The 16832-nt window shown below is 39.0% G+C and overlaps 1 protein-coding gene across 9 annotated transcripts in view; it reads right to left on the reverse strand.

Moving 5' to 3' along the window:
* Window positions 1-16832, reverse strand: part of RABGAP1L (RAB GTPase activating protein 1 like) — a 223066-nt gene that overhangs the window by 90188 nt on the left and 116046 nt on the right. For all 9 annotated transcript variants that reach the window (XM_064427734.1, XM_064427731.1, XM_064427733.1 and 6 more), the window contains 2 exons: window positions 12504-12617; window positions 1919-1993 (listed from right to left, as the gene is read on the reverse strand). In XM_064427734.1, coding sequence (XP_064283804.1) covers window positions 1919-1993; window positions 12504-12617 — 189 coding nt within the window. The remainder of the gene's footprint in view (window positions 1-1918; window positions 1994-12503; window positions 12618-16832) is intronic.

Genomic DNA, 16832 nt, shown 5'->3' on the forward strand with positions numbered 1-16832 from the left:
CCCCAGGTTCCTGCTCCCAGTGAACAGAGGCTCTCCAGTATTACCAACCATAAGAAATCAAAATCATAAATCAAATTTTCTTTTTTTTTTTTTATTTAAGCAGAACACAAATTTTGGGCATTGCCATTCTGATTTTTAGCATTTAGATATTTGCCCTTTGCAATTGTTTCTCTGAAATCACGAAAGCCAGAAATTTGTAATTTTTTAAAGTGAAATTTTAGGGGGTTTTTTTTCCCCCACAGACAATGACTCTGAAAAATAGACAAGAAAAAAAAAAGTCAAATACTGTGAGCCTCACAGTACAATTATTAGAGTTGGCAACACTGTGTGCCTGTGATTAGAAGTTACCTGCATACTCTTGATGAGAATTTGATGAGAAGCAAAATCACAAAAGCAGAGGATGGAGGCTACCCAACCATGCCTGAAACACATTTATATTAAAGAGAAAGGATAACCTGTCCCAGGGGAAAAAAGGGAAAGGAAGGGGTCTAGAAATCCATGTGAAGGTAGAACAGTTAGAGAGGGTCTTACAAGTGCTCACAGCATACAGATTGTTTGGAGTATTTGAGAAAAAGAGGAATTTGAGAGCATCTTAGGAAGCTCCCCAGTCACATGGGCTCATTGAGACTCTTTGCTTCTTCCTTCTCTAAGCATTTTACTTTAATATCCTCTGATGAAACCAAAAGTTATAAAGGACATTTTAAAATGAATGTAATTTCCATTTTAACAGTCCCAACTTTCTCCAGCTCCAGACACACTAAAAACAGAGTTGATTCTCTGTAGTAATGACAGCACAGCACTAAGGGAGAGGAGCTGAGGTATTAGTCAAATGTTAAAAATGTGACACCCACACATTTCCAAACAACTCTCGTATTGACAATAGCTCATTTTTCCAGAGCAGCCTCGAAGTCCTGCTTTGGGTAAAAAATTAATTGCAAAATAACTGTTAGATAAGCTGTATGGTATATGTTAGTTAGACTGCAATAATGGGACTATTCTGGGTTTATTCTTAGAAGATGTAAAGCTTCTCTGCAACGCTGCTGCTGTGTATCATGGTTCTCAAGACTTCAAGGAATCACAGCTCTCCCTAGGAATTACAACTTAAACTAATCTGAATTTGAGTTCCAAATGCCCTGGGAAGTGTGTGTGTAACATACATAACACCAGCAGCTGTCTCAAACCCACACTTCAAAAGGTATTTCAATCCTGACTGATTTTGCTAATTAAAACCTGAGAGAAAAAGCAGGCAAGAGCTTGAGTAAGAATTGTGGTTGAGCTTTGGGGTGGCTAATTCAGATAGACTTTACCTTAATAAATACACTATTTAAATCTGCTGCTTTGCCACTGAGACATCAGATGCAAAGCATCTTACACCTATAAAACCTGTGCATTCATTTATTTATCTCTGGACATATGCCCATGTATTTATAAAGGAAGCAACTAATCAAAATTTGTGCAGTTTTTAATTACAGGCTAAAATATCAAGATTAAAAATCAGCTTTTCCTCAGAAGACATTGCAAAATGTCCCTAAGAGAAAAAAAATCTTCCAAAAAATGAGTGAGACTAGTTGCTTTGATGAACTGTTCTGAGAACACCTCCTGGAGTTAAATTCCCCATAAACACAAAGGGAACTCACTTAGGTGACAACTAAATTAAAAGAAAAAATTAGTATGTAACAAATTGGTTTCAGGTTTTGACACAGAAGTACTTGAGAATTTAATCTATTTCTCCCAGACAAAGGAAATCTACATTCATGAAGATAGCAGCCATTAATCTCTACAGCCAAAAAACAAGAGGAAAATTAATACAGGCAAATAAATAACAATAAATATCTATCAAACAGCATGGCTGCATTACAACTCATTTTACAGCTGCCTTGTTTCAAATACCAAAGCTTTCATTCTGCAATTAACTCACATGAAGCAGAAGCACAGCTGCAAGGAAGGACTGTCCCTGGCAATAGCCAATGTCTTCATCATAGACAGAATAGGCCTAGAAAAAAAGAAAATCAAACTGTATTTAAAATGCATACAGGCATCACCAAGCTGTGTTCCCATCAAGGAGCTGTGCAGGACACTGCCAGGGTCTTCAGGGAAGCTGAAGAAATGTGTTCCACCAGGAGCTGGAGTGACAGGACACAGGGAATGTTCCCCATGGACACAGGGCAGGGTTGGATGGGATATTGGGACAAAATTCCTCCCTGTCAGGGTGGGCAGGCCCTGGCACTGGGTGCCCAGAGGAGCTGTGGCTGCCTCTGGATCCCTGGCAGTGCCCAAGGCCAGGCTGGATGCAGCTTGGAGCAGCCTGGCACAGTGGGAGGTGTCCCTGCCATGGCAGGTATGGAATGGGATGAACTTTAGGGTCTCTTCCAGTCAAAGCCATTCCAAGATTTTCTGTGAAACACTACTCAGGATAAAATCACTTAGGGGGTAAAACTGTAACCACTTTTGTGCTTTCAGGGCTCTTCTAAAATCACCCACCGGTCACTCTCAACCTTCCACAGAAGCTGTAGTTGTAAATTATTATTTTTGTTTTTCAATCAGCCTAAAAAGAGATGGATGCAATTTCCCTTCACCTAAACCAAGGATAATTCAGCTCAGATGAGTGATGATAGACCTTTATATGACAGAACTTTTAATGACAGAAATTTACCAGATGCAACAAATATAACATGAAAACGAGGGTAGTTTGTGCTGTGGGGAAAGTCAATGTTTGTTTTTGGAAAAACAAGTTCTGACATTATGCAAGTACAGGACCAAAGGTTAGAAAACTGCTGAGAACTACTCTAACCTGAAGATTTCATCAAACAGTTTTTCCATGCCCTTGTTATGCTGAAGAATGAACACAACTCATTTTCCTACGGTATGACAGACATGCTTTTTCTTACTCTTAAAAAAATCCCCAAACTAAAATAACTAACCTTTCCTTCCCCTTTGCTTTTCAAGATGAGAAGACAGATACTGTTTTTAAAGAGCTGTCGGAGGATGTTAAGAATTTGTGGAAACTTGTGAAAGTCTAAGTAGGAGCAGCAGGACTGATACCAGAGGGAGGGACAACCTGAGAGAAAAAGCAAAGTACTGAGGGTGCAACCAGGGAACACCAAAGCAAAGGGAGGAAGGAGCCACAAGGATCAGACAATCCACTTTTCAGTATGATGGGGAGAATGTAGTATTTGTGAGGAATTCTGCAATGACTCTGGAAGACAGGATTTCTCTAAGCGCAGAATATTCCGAGTACTCCTTTAAAGGTCAATGTTTCTGAACAATTCAGCCTTACATTTCCTTTGGGAAAAGCTGACCTGGGACTTGCAGCCCTCTGCCCTTTTTGTCTGTATTGCTCACCACTCTTTTGAAAGATGGCATTAGTTAGGAGCTGAGTCAAAATAATCCCAGCCCATTGCTCAGTTTCAGTGGACAAGAAAATTCAGAAAGTCACAGAAATCATTGAAAAATGTTTAATGAACCATCACAATCCAGCTTCAGAGTTTAAAACAGCTCCAGTCACAAAAGTCAAACATAAAATCAAACCTGAGAAGTGTACAATGGCAGCTACAAAATTCAATTGGAAAAAAAAAAGAATGCTCTCCATAAAGAAGTTAATTAGCTACTAAGTACTAAATTCACAGAAATTACTTTAGATGCTTAAATTAATATTTTATGTCATTAACTAGAATCATCCACTGGTTAATCACCATCATGAGTCTTCAGCTATTTGTTGCCCAGATCTATCAGTTTGTAGATGCCTAATGTCTTGTCTCTGTAGCTTTCCTAAATGATGTATTATTCCTGGTTTTGACAGGCCAGCTCCACTTAGAAGCAGATGTGCAGAATCACAAATGAGAAATTTGATTTATGATTTCCTCATACTATAAAAAACCACTTCTAATTTGCTTCAAAAAATCTAGGCTGAAAAATGAACATCAAATTATCAGTGCCTGGGGGTTCTCTGTTGTGAGAAGCATTATAGTGAATAATTTGCTGAAAATAGCAATAAATTAATCCAAACAAGTTATTTTCAAACAAGCATTGAGAAAGCAACACACAGGAGAAAACAAACTGCTTCCAAAACTGACATAGATTGAAAAGTACAGAAAGTTATAAGAAATAAAAACATACTTCTTATGAGATTCTGAAAGAAGTTGAAGTTACAGCAAAAGAGGGAAAACAAGAAGGGTATAAAAAAAATCCTCACTCTGCAGTTAAATACAAAAATATGAAGGAAGAACAGCAAAGTTTTTCATAATCAACTTCCTAAACATATTTGAACTCATAATAAATCCATTTCAAACACATCCAGAGCAGGAAGGCAAAGTCTCTGCTTGGAAAATAGATGGTCAATGTAAGGGAGTTGTATTTAAACTCCAGCAGAAAATCCCCGTGAACTTTCCTTGTGTTTGTTTTATTACAGAAGAATGACAGGGTTTGTTATCCTGCTGGAACCATTCCTAACAGGGGATGTGTTGAAGGATCTGTGTCCAACTGAATAGCAGAAGAAATCATAAATTATAAAGGAATAAAATTACTGAAAATTTATTAAGAACAGAGAGTATTCAGCCAAAAAGCTTGAGGGGAAAAGTAAACTAGTAAACCATTAATTGCCTGATTAAAACAGAAGAGATGAAAAAATTGAAACTTTTCTGAAAAGGCTGATCCATAGAACTACAAATCAGCAAGTACTGGATAATAGGTTTAAATAAAAATATGAAATTACTTAGTGGACACTGCCTACATAGGAGAAAAATGTAAAAAGGCCCCAGTAAAAAGATGTAATTATTAAAATGTCTTTGAAACAACCAAAAAACATGAAAAAAATTAACTGCTTGATCCACTTTTTAAAAAGTTTTTGAAAAAGAATTTTTTTGAAATTCATTTCCACAAAGTCCTTCCCCAAAATCCGATCTTGACAAGCAGCTGTCTGCAGATACCTGGACACAAACTTCAGTTCTGCATCAGAATTAGATCAAACAAAGAAAGATTTTGTTCTTAAGTCAAAAGATCATAATCCTGACAACTAAAGGTTTAGTTTTTAATGAAGTCTCTAAAATATACATGATTTCATTGCATCGACCCAATGCAAAGAGACTTTGGAATCTTAATGCACATCACATTTCCAGTTATACTGTTTTATTTTTAAGCAACCTATGGGTTTTGCTAGTGCTGAAATATGATGTAATTAACCAGAATAACCTCAAAAATAAGGATGCTGCCTACAGATACCCCCATAATATCATATCATGAACTAACAGTCTAAGATTAACTATTTAAACTTTATGCTTCTAAGGAACTTTCATTTTCCACATGAAATATAAAAACAAGGCAAAATACCAAATCCTCTGTTTCCACTGCAGTCATTGTAACTTTATCATTTCAAGAGGATGGGACTTTTCCCATGACAACCTGTGACATCTCACAGTTTTTAACTTATTGTTCTCCTAAGCTCTTGAGGAACTTCCAATTACAATTCCCCAGTTATCTGAGATTTTAAATATTCTCTGTCTCATAAATGGGATTTAATGAAGGTTCTGACTTGAAGCCTATTTTCATTCATTTTTAACTAAATGAAGATCTCACAGAATTGAGACATCTTTTTAATAATTATCTGTATTCTGAAAAGAGCTACTATGGAGTTATTAGTACTCATCATTAGAAAGAGAATTCTTTGGAAGCGGAGTCTCCTCAAAGTCCATGACTGAGAATCATCTGCATGCTGGGAAAGTGAACCAAGAACCCCGGGGTTGGGCAGAAACTCTTCTCCAAAATAATTAACAAAGGAAAATATCCCAAGATTAGAATCTTCTATACAGAAAAATTCCATATGTAGCATTTAAAAGATGAAGGGAAAGATGGCTGAATTTCAAACCTCAGTTTGGATTTCTGAACTTCTGTCTGTGAGTGCCAGCAGATTTAAGTAAGGAAGAGGAGAGGTTATGCCTCTCTATGAAATGACCAAGGGAAGCTACTCAGTGTTTAACACAGAGGTAGCTCTGTGCTGAAATCTGCTTTAGGAGACATAAAGGACTTCCATGGTGTCTGAAACTCAGTGTCTCAGGAAAACACCCATACTTTGATGCATATTTTTCACCCAACAAGGTATTTTATTATTTTTCTCATTAATTAAATTATATGCTTATTAATTAAAATTATTCATATATTTATATTTTAATTATTTAATATTTTTATTTTAATGTTTTCACAACAAGGTATTTTATTACATCTTCAGACACGAAATAACTTTAGTAACAGCAGAATTTAAAACTCCATACCTGAATTTATTATAAGACTAACAGTCTGAAAGTAATAATATTCCTATGGGTGCAGCACTGAGTATGTATCACATTGCACAAGGAATTTCTGCATTAACTGAAAACTGTATTTTTAGACATTAGTTACTCACTTCTGGAGTACAACAGCAAGAGGCTGTTACACAATGTGCCTCTGCCAGGGCCGGGAGAGCTGAGAGGATGAAGAAATCTTCACCTTCAACCAGGCAGGCCCCAAACAGAGCATTCCCAGCATTTTTCAGGATTCCAGGGCTGACCTTCCCACTGGTACAGGCTCAGCAGAAAATTCTACATAATTTCATTGCATCTTTCACTATGTGCAGGAATGGGGCTGCTGAGCACAGATGCACAGAGAAGGATCCTTATTACAATGTAATCAGAAGAAGACAACACTAAAAATCCTTTGAATGAAACAAGACAATAATTGCTCCTTGAACCCAGAAGCAAAGAAAAAAAAGCTAAAAATAGGTGAAAAATAATTTTCACTGATTGTGTTTATCCTCTAATTGGCAAATAGATTTCTCCAGGAATAAAAGAGATCTGCTCTCTGACAAATAATTACACCTAGACAAACACTGAAACTTCCCATTTGTAAATCTAAGGAGATACTAAGGATTGAAAAATGTAGAAGAATACATGCACAGTGAGGTGACTACCTGAAAAAGCATGATGAAATAAAATGGAAATGAAAATGTAAAAAAACCCCAAAACTATGAAAATCAGACTTTCAGCACTAAGCAGCAGCTCTGCTGAAGCATAACCCATCATTCACAGCTTATCATGGGCGTAGAAGCTGCTGGTTACAGAAGAGCAGCTCAAAGGTATTTCCATATTTCAATATACAGTAACAAAAACTAAACCACTCCATGATGGAGCCCACTCCAGTGGTATGCAGTTTGTTATTCTCTCTGCTAATGTGGGTACAAAAAACACACACTGTAACTAAAACACAGTGTTTGGTCTCACAGCAAACCAGCTACCACTCTGATCCTGCACCTAAAACCTTCAGGCAAGTGAGACCAGGATGGGGGAAAAAACCACAAATCTCATCCACAAAGGGATAAGTATTTAGTAACAAAATAGACCCTGATACAAATGATTCATATCCTTCTGCAAGGCCTCAGCTTACTGACAAACACCAACACCAACTCTGAACCTCTGAGAAGTAATTATACCATTTTCTGAAAAACATTTTCCCAAAAACAGTCTGCCCAGTCCTAGCTTACCTGATTGATTTTCCTGCACCATGCTCCCTGTTCCCCATTAGAATCACAGTGGCTGTTTGTTAAATAGCGGTTACTTTAATCAGAAAATTAGGGAAAACACCTCTCATGTTAAATTCTGCACTGCACACGCTGCAGAGAGCTGAGAGGATTAATTCTGCCAGGTGCTCTGATTCCCTGGAGCCTCAAGCTGTGAGTATGGACAGAGCATGGAAGCAGGCACTGAGCACTACTCAGTTATGCATTGTAACACTGAGGTGAGCTCTTCAAACACAGCTAGAATTTGCAGAGTATTTAAACAGAAGGCAGGCAAGAAGCAGCAGTTTTCACAAAGATTCCCCAAAATTTGCTCTGTGAAAATCCAGCTTAAGTGGTGTCCTCAAGTGAAATCTCCAGTCTAGAAGCTGAAACTCTTTTCATTCCTTATCACCACTGTCAGTTCTGAAGTTTATTTTTAGGTACTTTGTCACATAAATGTTCTGCAACAGAAAAAGTTCCCATCTTTCCTGGTTTCCTACTGTTCTGAAGAGGAGATAAAGAGCTGGAACAAAAACTGGCAGACCTGTTAAAATGAGGCAGGGAGCTTTTAATGATTTTCCTTTTTATCTGACAGCTCAGATCATCTCTCATTTCAGCAGAGAATGAAGAAAATGCTCTTCAGCTTTCTACCCTCTTACTTGAGGACAGACCCTTCCCAGCCATATTCAAAAATCCCATTCTTCAAACTTCTTGCTTTCACATTAGAATAAAGGCATAAGTACCCAGCACCTCTGGTAAAAGTTACTCTAGTAATACAAAGCTGCCACATTATTACTTTCAGCACAGATTACTACTTTTTATTCCCAATGGAATGGCAAGTTTATAAACAGATTAATTAGGCTTTAACAATATTTCTTGAAAACCCACATACTGGAGAAAAGTTTATTAAACATAAATACAAGGTTCAGTCAGACCCAAGGAGACACCTGTCACAGCCACAGTCATTTAAGAAAAGTATGAGAGGATGAAGGATTAGTTACTGCCTGGAAGTCTCCCCAGCAGCTGTGTCTGATCTCAATACTGCCAAGTAGGTATAAACCCTTCAGTGTAATCAGTAAATTTATTAATAATTCCATGCTAAAGATTGGAAAGCAATGCTTCCCAAATCCTTCTTTGAACCAACGAGCACATGAGGGAGTCACTACAATTACCAAGATTTTTATAAACCCTTCATCAAGCCCTACCCAAAGGCTTTTCAGGGAACTGAGCTGCTATAGAACATCCCCTTACTCACTCAAATAATTGCTTAAAGGAGAGAAAGCCAAAGGTAGGAATAAACTCAGTTTTAACTCGGAGAGTGAAGGTGAGGTCACTCACAGAACCCTGCAGAAAGATGTGCTGCAAATATTCACAAACCTTGAAGAACACATAAAAATAGCACAGTGTCAAAGGCTGCTGAGGAGACAAAGCTGTTTGGAGCAGGGAATTAGAAAGTGACTGCAAAGCTGCTATGCAGAACATCAAGAACAAGTGGCTGGGTGACAGAGGTCATTAAACTCCAGGTAAACACAAAATGCTTCACAGGAAGAGCAGCTCTCAACTTGATGGACACACAGAGAAGCCTCTGATCAAAGATCACAGAATCTCAGAATGGTTTGGGTTGGAAAGGACCCTAAAGCTCATCCCATTCCGCCCTCCTGCCATGGGCAGGGACACCTTCCACTAGCCCAGCTTGCTCCAAGCCCTGTCCAGCCTGGCATTAGACACTTCCAGGAATGCAGGGATGGAGCAGCCACAGCTTCTCTGGGCAACCTGTGCCAGGAAAAGAATTTCTTCCCAATATCCCACCTAACACTGCTCTCTGGCAGTGGGAAGCCATTCCCTGTGTCCTGTTCCTCCAGGCCCTTTTCCCAAGTTCCTCTTGAGCTCTTTTGGAGCCCCTCTAGGCACTGGGAGGGGCTCTAAGGCCTCTCTGGATCCTTCTCTTGCATTTTAAAAATGGGGGTTATGTTTTCCCAATTTTCACTCAGTGGGAACTTCACAGGACACCCATAACTAAAATATGATGGAGAGTGGCTTAGCAACTTCACCTGCCAGTTCTCTCAGAACCACAGATGCATCTCACCAGGTTCTGTGGTCTTTCAGGCTCCATGAATCGTCTAAACCTGATCTTCTCCTGCACTGGGCAGTTGTTCATTCTCTCTGTCCCTGCCTTTGCCTTCTGTGGCCTCAGCAGTGATGTTGGAGCACTTGCCAGTGATAACAGAGGCAGAAAAGTCATCAAGTATCTCAGCCTTGTCCATGTCTCAAATAAAGCAGGTTTGGCCTTTCCTTCTGGACAGGAAGGAACATTTTCTCCCACATTGTCTCTAATCTTAGTTTTATCACAGATGTACCCAAGGAATATTTTCTTGTCACCCTTCCCATCCATGGCCAGATTTAATTCTATCAGGGCTTTAGTTTCCCAAACCTGATCCCTGTCTGCTTGGACAATTTCTCTACATTCCTACCAGACTAGCTGCCCTTGTTTGCACCCTCTGTAGGTTTCCTTTTGTCTTGGAGTTTGTCCAGGAGCACCTTGTTCATCCACACAGGCCTGCTGGAGTTTTTGCCTGACTTTGTCAAGGATGCAGCACTTCTGAGTTTCAAGATCCTTCAAGAAAGGAGAACTAACTGTGGCATTCACATTCTCTGAACAGAGAGAGAAATAATTCTCTCTCCAAGGATTTTTCCTGGGGAAGGCAGTGAGAAGAAGAGAAAACAATTCTTATCTCTATTCACTGCTCCTGTTGTTTTGCACAGGAGACTGTTTACCCAAAGGGATTTGTCAATTGGATTCTGCTGAGGATTGTTTTGTTGCCTTGGCCAACTGGGTCAAAGCTGTGTCCTGACTGTCTCAGACAGCCATGGTTTTTTCTTTAGTATCTTTTGTACAGTACAGTATAGTATCTCTTTAGTATAGATATAATACGGTATTAATGTAATAAAGTATAGTTTTAATAAAGCAATTGTTCAGCCTTCTGAATCATGGAGTCAGAGCACATTACTCTCAAGGTTGGGGGTGCCTTGATACAGCTACAGCAACTTTCTCTGCAGGAGCAGAGAGGCCTTGAGAGCAAGGAAAGCCCCCAGATTTAGAAAACATGAAGAATTATTCACATTTCCTACAGAAAGGAAACAACCCAGAAAGGTCTGTGCCCCTCTGAAGCTGCCTGCTGACAGATAATTCCTCTAAGTTGCTTCCAGTTCAGACAGATTTACTCCTTTATTTGTTCTTTATTAAACAAAATAGACAGAGATGCCTTAATGAAAAAGGATTTTTCTTTTCAAAGAATCTTCCCAAATTCTTTTGTCATCCTCACAGAACTTTACAAATTCTTTCCAATATAGAATAGAGGTCTTTAATTCTGGACACTGTAAATAAAAGCAGCTGCAAAACATTGAGTTGCTCAAGACAAACTGCTCCTACAGGAGGTTCATGCATCTCCACATCCTTTACACCTCATTATTTACCATCCCCTTTTCTCTGTGTCACCAAGATATCTTCATGAGAAAGGACCTTCTGGTTTCTTCCAGAGTACATGGAGTGAACAAGGGATATTCCTCATGCTTTGACTGAAATCCTTTTATTCAGTGCTTGTTTAGGAGCCTGCTGGCCAGGCTTTAACTCCTTAATGTGTATCTTGTTCATGCTCTAACTTGTCCAGCATTTTTACTTTCTGAGCTTGGCAGGCTACAGGAGCTACAGAATTCCAATCAAAACACCTTCACCAATGGAACCTGTACTTCTGGCTTCCTGTGTTAGCTTGTCATGATCTATTTTCAGTAAACTCACAGGCTTTCATTATAACATACTTCTCACATTTAATTCTTGAAAAACTGAATTATTCCATCATTGTTCACTTAACTGGTATCAAAGTGACAAGCCCACAATTACCTGTATTGTTATTTTTCTCATGGACTGGCACAGTTCCTGTAGCCCTCTAGAGCCCTCCAAGATTAGGAAGAAATCACTACCATTGCTTGAAAGCTCTCTTTATTCCCTAATTTTGTATTTCTTTGAAACTGTGAATTGCTCACAATACTGAATCCCAGTACCTAAGCAGCTATATTTAATAGTCATCCAAATTATTATTTGAATAGGAGTTTGTATCACCACAGAATTTATCTGGGGAATTGGAAAATGTGTCATTATGCCCCAAAGGCTGAACACTTTTTTCTCTTTCCCATGACAACTCCATCATTTCTAGTAATCAGCAGGAGGTAGAAACAGCAACAAGGAAGAGGAAGGGAAAAGGGAAATGCTCTGCCCAAGGCAATAATTCCTTCTATATGAACAGAATGAATTCTACATTACATAATATTCTACAGAATATTCTACATGAAATTCATGCATTTTATAAAAAAAAAAAAAAAGTGAAACAAAAACTGACTGCCAAAACCACAGCAAAATCTACAACAGCCAGGAAGAAAAGTCCCTGCTTGGCTGCAATAATTTACCTTCTGGATCTCTATCAAACAAAAGAAATCTGTCTGTACCAGATGGACAAATCTACTGATTTAGAACCTCAACTTTCTCACGTGCAAATTGGAAAACTTAAGAGCGTTTTTCATTGGAGGTGATCTGGCAGCGGAATGCTCAAAAACTTGTTCTCCAGTTAATTATCTACAGACATTCTGGTTTAACCTCACAGCAGAGCTTGCTCTCTGGGTCTGTTTCTCCTCCTCTGCAAATCTCCACCTCAGAGCAAAGGAGAAGATGCTACACCACTCCCTCTGAAAAGGCTCCTCCCTCTCACCTCAGCAAAGCCAGCTTGAGCCTCTTCTCACCTGCACCTTAGGAGGTACCAAATGCAAGGCTGTAAAAGGCAATGCAGAAACACCACACTCTCCACATGCAATCTAAACAAAGCTTTAAAATCCTACTGATTAACAACTTGGACCAGAGAATGGTTAGCAGGGCAAAAGAAAGTCACACGAAATATGGAACAGGCTTTAAAATTCAGAGTACTGACTGTACCTTACAGATCTTGTACAGAGATTCCTGCCCATCTCCCTCTGTATCCTTAAAATAATCATGTGCTGGATATGTACGATGGATATCTCGTTTGATGACACTCTCCTGAGCAGAATCCTGTAAAAAAACAAGGAGAAAAATCCTGACACATTAACCCATTAACAGTATAATTAAATGTAACATAATAGAAAATTCAACATGTACTCAACATCTCAACATGGATACATAAGATAACTGCTTTGCTGACTTCTCCAAAAATGCTTTGAGGAGAAAATGAAAATCCTTTGTAGTCTCTTATGCAGTTCTAGCTTGACAGTTGAACAAGAGCAACATGGCATGTTTTCTGTCCTGCAGGCTTAAGGTTCAGCTTTAGAACTCTGAGGAAATTACCAGTTTAATTGTTGGTGAGTTTTCACCAGAGTTCATATACTTACCGTGTTGTTACGGCAGTCAAAAACAAAACAAAACAAAAAAAACCCACCAAAACCCAAAGAAAAAAAAAAACCACACAAAAAACCCCCCACCCACAAAAAGAAAAAAAAAAAAAAGAAAAAAAGAAAAACCCCAAAAACCACCATAAAATTAGGCTGTCTTGCAAGCCTAAAGCTACTAATTTGAAATGCTGTATGTATGAATCTACCATAAAAAGTGTTAACTAAAAACTCATAAAGGATTTCTATAAAACAGTGGGAATCACTGCAGACAGACCTAAAGAACACCACTGTGTGGATGAGGAAGTTGTATCAAAATGTCAGAGCTGGAACTACAACAGTTAATTATCTTCAGGTTCCAGTGAGCTGTACCTTTAGGTTGGCAAATATCAAATGGTGCTTTTCTCCATTACTTTTGTAATCCTAAAGGAAAAACCAACAAAACCTTCTCCTGTTACTTGGAATATAAATCCCTTACAAATAACTTTTATCTTGAAAACAGAGTATTTCTGTTACAGAAAAGCTTTTAAGCTCTCAGATTGTGTCTTGTTAACCAGGATTCTCCATAAAAAAAAGCTTCTTTACAGCTGCTGGAGTCAGCAACAAGGTAATCTCCCAAATTTTAGTGATTTTCTAATTCCATAAAGTCTCCACAGTGAGCCTGTGCCACACAGTAATACAGCTGCCAGTAGGCTCAGCCAGAAGTCTGCAGCATTTCCCAGCTCCAGTTCCCTTTTGGATCTAAAACACCCCAAGGAGTCACTCCAGGGGAGATGATCCTACCCCAGAGATGACAGCCACTGCTGCATTTCTGCATTCCCCTCCATGGCAGCTAAAGAAATGGCTGCAAGAAGCTCAGCATCACTTTGTGCTGTCTCCCCAAAGTTGATGGCTTCGCTGATCTTGGCTATCATTAATTAATCAAATTACAATATTCTTATGTTCAGTGATCTCAACTGTGGCTTTCCCTTTGTTTGACATTAATACCTCTAGTACCAGAAAGCAACATGATCTCTATTTTGTGGAGCCACAGAACCCCAGAATGGTTTGGGTTGGAAAGGACCCTAAAGCTCATCCCATTCCACCCTCCTGCCATGGGCAGGGACAACTTCCACTAGCTCAGCTTGCTCCAAGCCCTGTCCAGCCTGGCATTAGACACTTCCAGAGATGGAAGGATGGAGCAGCCACAGCTTCTCTGGGCAACCTGTGCCAGGAAAAGAATTCCTTCCCAATATCCTATCTAACCTTCCCTCTGGCAGTGGGAAGCCATTCCCTGTGTCCTGTCCCTCCAGGCCCTTTTCCCAAGCACCTCTTGAGCTCTTTTGGAGCCCCTCTAGGCACTGGGAGGGGCTCTAAGGCATCCCTGGATCCTTCTCTTCTCCAGGCTGAACATCCCTGGCTCTCTCAGCCATCCTTTCCTCATAGGAGAGGTGTTCCTGCCCTCTAAAATGCCAGGCACATTTTTATATGCTATGAAAGGAAAGGTTAAAAAGAAAGGTGATGTTTTCATTATGGCAACTGGTACCACTGGAGAAAATAAACACATTTTTATGCTTTCACTGTGCTATCATAATTATTCTCAGGACATCTAAGCACCGTGCAGCCATCAGCAACCAAAATTAACCGCACTGTCTAAATCACAAGCAAACAAACACAGACTAATAACAAAAAAATTTATAACAAGCAGTTCTCTAATCAGACTTCTTTAATGATTATTTTCATTTACATGGCTTCCAAATACCAGAGAGTCTGGGTAAGTGCAGTCTGTCTTCCAAATCCATCTGACCATGCAGTTAAATTGTGAGAAAATGCCTGAAACAGGATTTAAGTTCCACCAGCAAAGTTACAGAATCTATTATAGAAATCTGTTACAGACATTTTTCAGCATGAACTTGAGAAGATCCAGAGGAAGTTTCAGGAAAATCACCACATCCAGCACACACAAGGTTTTCCAGTCAAGCTGAGACATTGTGCTTGACTGCCCAGTACTTCTCTTGTATTCACTGGGAAAGCCAAAGTGTAACTGAGCACACAGAATTTGACAGGGAGAATGCCCAAGTTCGAGCTAAAAATATTTGTGTAAAGGCCCAAATGCACATGAACTTTTACTGAATTAAAAGGAGCCTGAAGCAATCTTAATTCAGCCCTGTTAATGAAAGCTGTGTCTAAAAAAAATCTAGAGGAAAATAATTAAATGGGCCCAAAATAAGATTTGCATTCAAAGACTGGAGAATTAACTCCTTCTCAAAAGAAAACCTCTTTGAAATAGAATAAACCCATAAAGAAGAAAACCAAGTAACCAGTCTAGAGAGAAGATCAGTGTAGAACTACCTCTCAAAATATATAAAAAATACTTTAGTTAAGTTTCTATCTTTTTCCAGGCAGAGTTTGTAGACAGCATTCCTCTCAAGTAACAAAGAACATTAGTTTACAGACACTTTCATTTAGATTTTCAGACCATTTTTGCTCTTCTGAAAGTCATGCTTAGTTAGTTTATCAGGAAAAAAAAGCTAACGTGAGATGGCTATCAAGGCATTCAGGGTTCTAAAATCTTACTTCTAAAATTCCTGTCAACTCAGAGAAAATATTCTACTGAGGAGAAGAATTATCTTCATATGTCAGTGCTATGACAGCTGCCATGCTGCTGAACAAGCTCTGCCTTGAGTTGTCTCTCTTCTAGAACAGCTGAATTTCTGCAGTGGAGCAATGCTGACTCCTTGACACTCCTGCCATTTCCAGCTATCAAGAAGTTGCTGAATATTGGGCAGTTGATGCCAGAAGGCAGATCAACACAGAAATAAAATGAAGAGAACAGAAAAATTCAATTATGTTGAATAAATGTTAAAAGAAAATTAGGAGTACATAAGCAATCACAATAAAGGAATACAGGGCAATCTTTATGCATTCATTTCAGGAATTTTTTAATTAAGAACATCTCACACACACTCCAACAAGACCCTCTACTCATTTGTTGTCACAAGTGCAGCCACTCTGGTGATGAATTACAATTAGGGAGCAGAAGAGACTCCTGGAGGTAGAGCCTTGTTTATTTTGTTCCAAGAATTTAAGAATAAGCATTGCATCAGCCAGAAGAAATTATTAAGAAAAAAAAAAATCTCTTGAGACTTAATACTTGCCCCACTTTTGCCCAAAATTACTTTCATGAAAACAGGCACATCCCTAATGAAAAAAAAGTCAAAAGGGTTCAGCTGAGTTTTCCTTACTGTGCTGCCTGCATTCCAACTTCTGACTCAGTATGAGAGATGCAGAATTGCAGCTGCAATTAAAGGAATTCAAGAGTTTAATGTGACTACTGAATAAATAATAAACCAGAAAACAGGTGTCTCAAAGCTGGCATTCAAACTGGGCAGCACTTCTGACCTCAATCTCCTTGTGCTCCATTTCCCTGGTTAATAATAATTCCGCATCTCAGTGGGGTGTTATGAAAATCAATTAACATGTGAAGCACTGAAATGCTGCAGAGATGAGTCCTGCAGAAATGCCAAATGGGAGAATAATAACTCCAGGCTCAAATCCTGATCTGAATGGTGTCTAGTGAGGCACAGGGTTACACAAAGCAAAAACAGCAAGGGGAAAGAAAAAGAAAGCAGCTCATTAGATATGCACTACTCCTTGTGTGCACAACCAGGCAGAGATCCCAGGAAGAAAACAACCCAAAACAAAAGAACTCTGTGGGGTCAAGAATAACCATTATGTATATGAGTAGGCAATTTTCATGCTGCATTTCACTTCCAAAGGCTTATCTCTGACCTTTAACTCATTCAAGTTGGGTTTTATCACATGTTCATGTTCACACATAGAATTATGATTTACATTTTCTATAGAAGGTATCACTACCCACGGCAGGGGGTTGGAAGGAGATGAGATTTAAGGTCCCTTC

The sequence above is a fragment of the Passer domesticus genome, chromosome 7 (genome assembly GCF_036417665.1).
Source record: "Passer domesticus isolate bPasDom1 chromosome 7, bPasDom1.hap1, whole genome shotgun sequence".
Lineage (NCBI taxonomy): Eukaryota > Metazoa > Chordata > Aves > Passeriformes > Passeridae > Passer > Passer domesticus.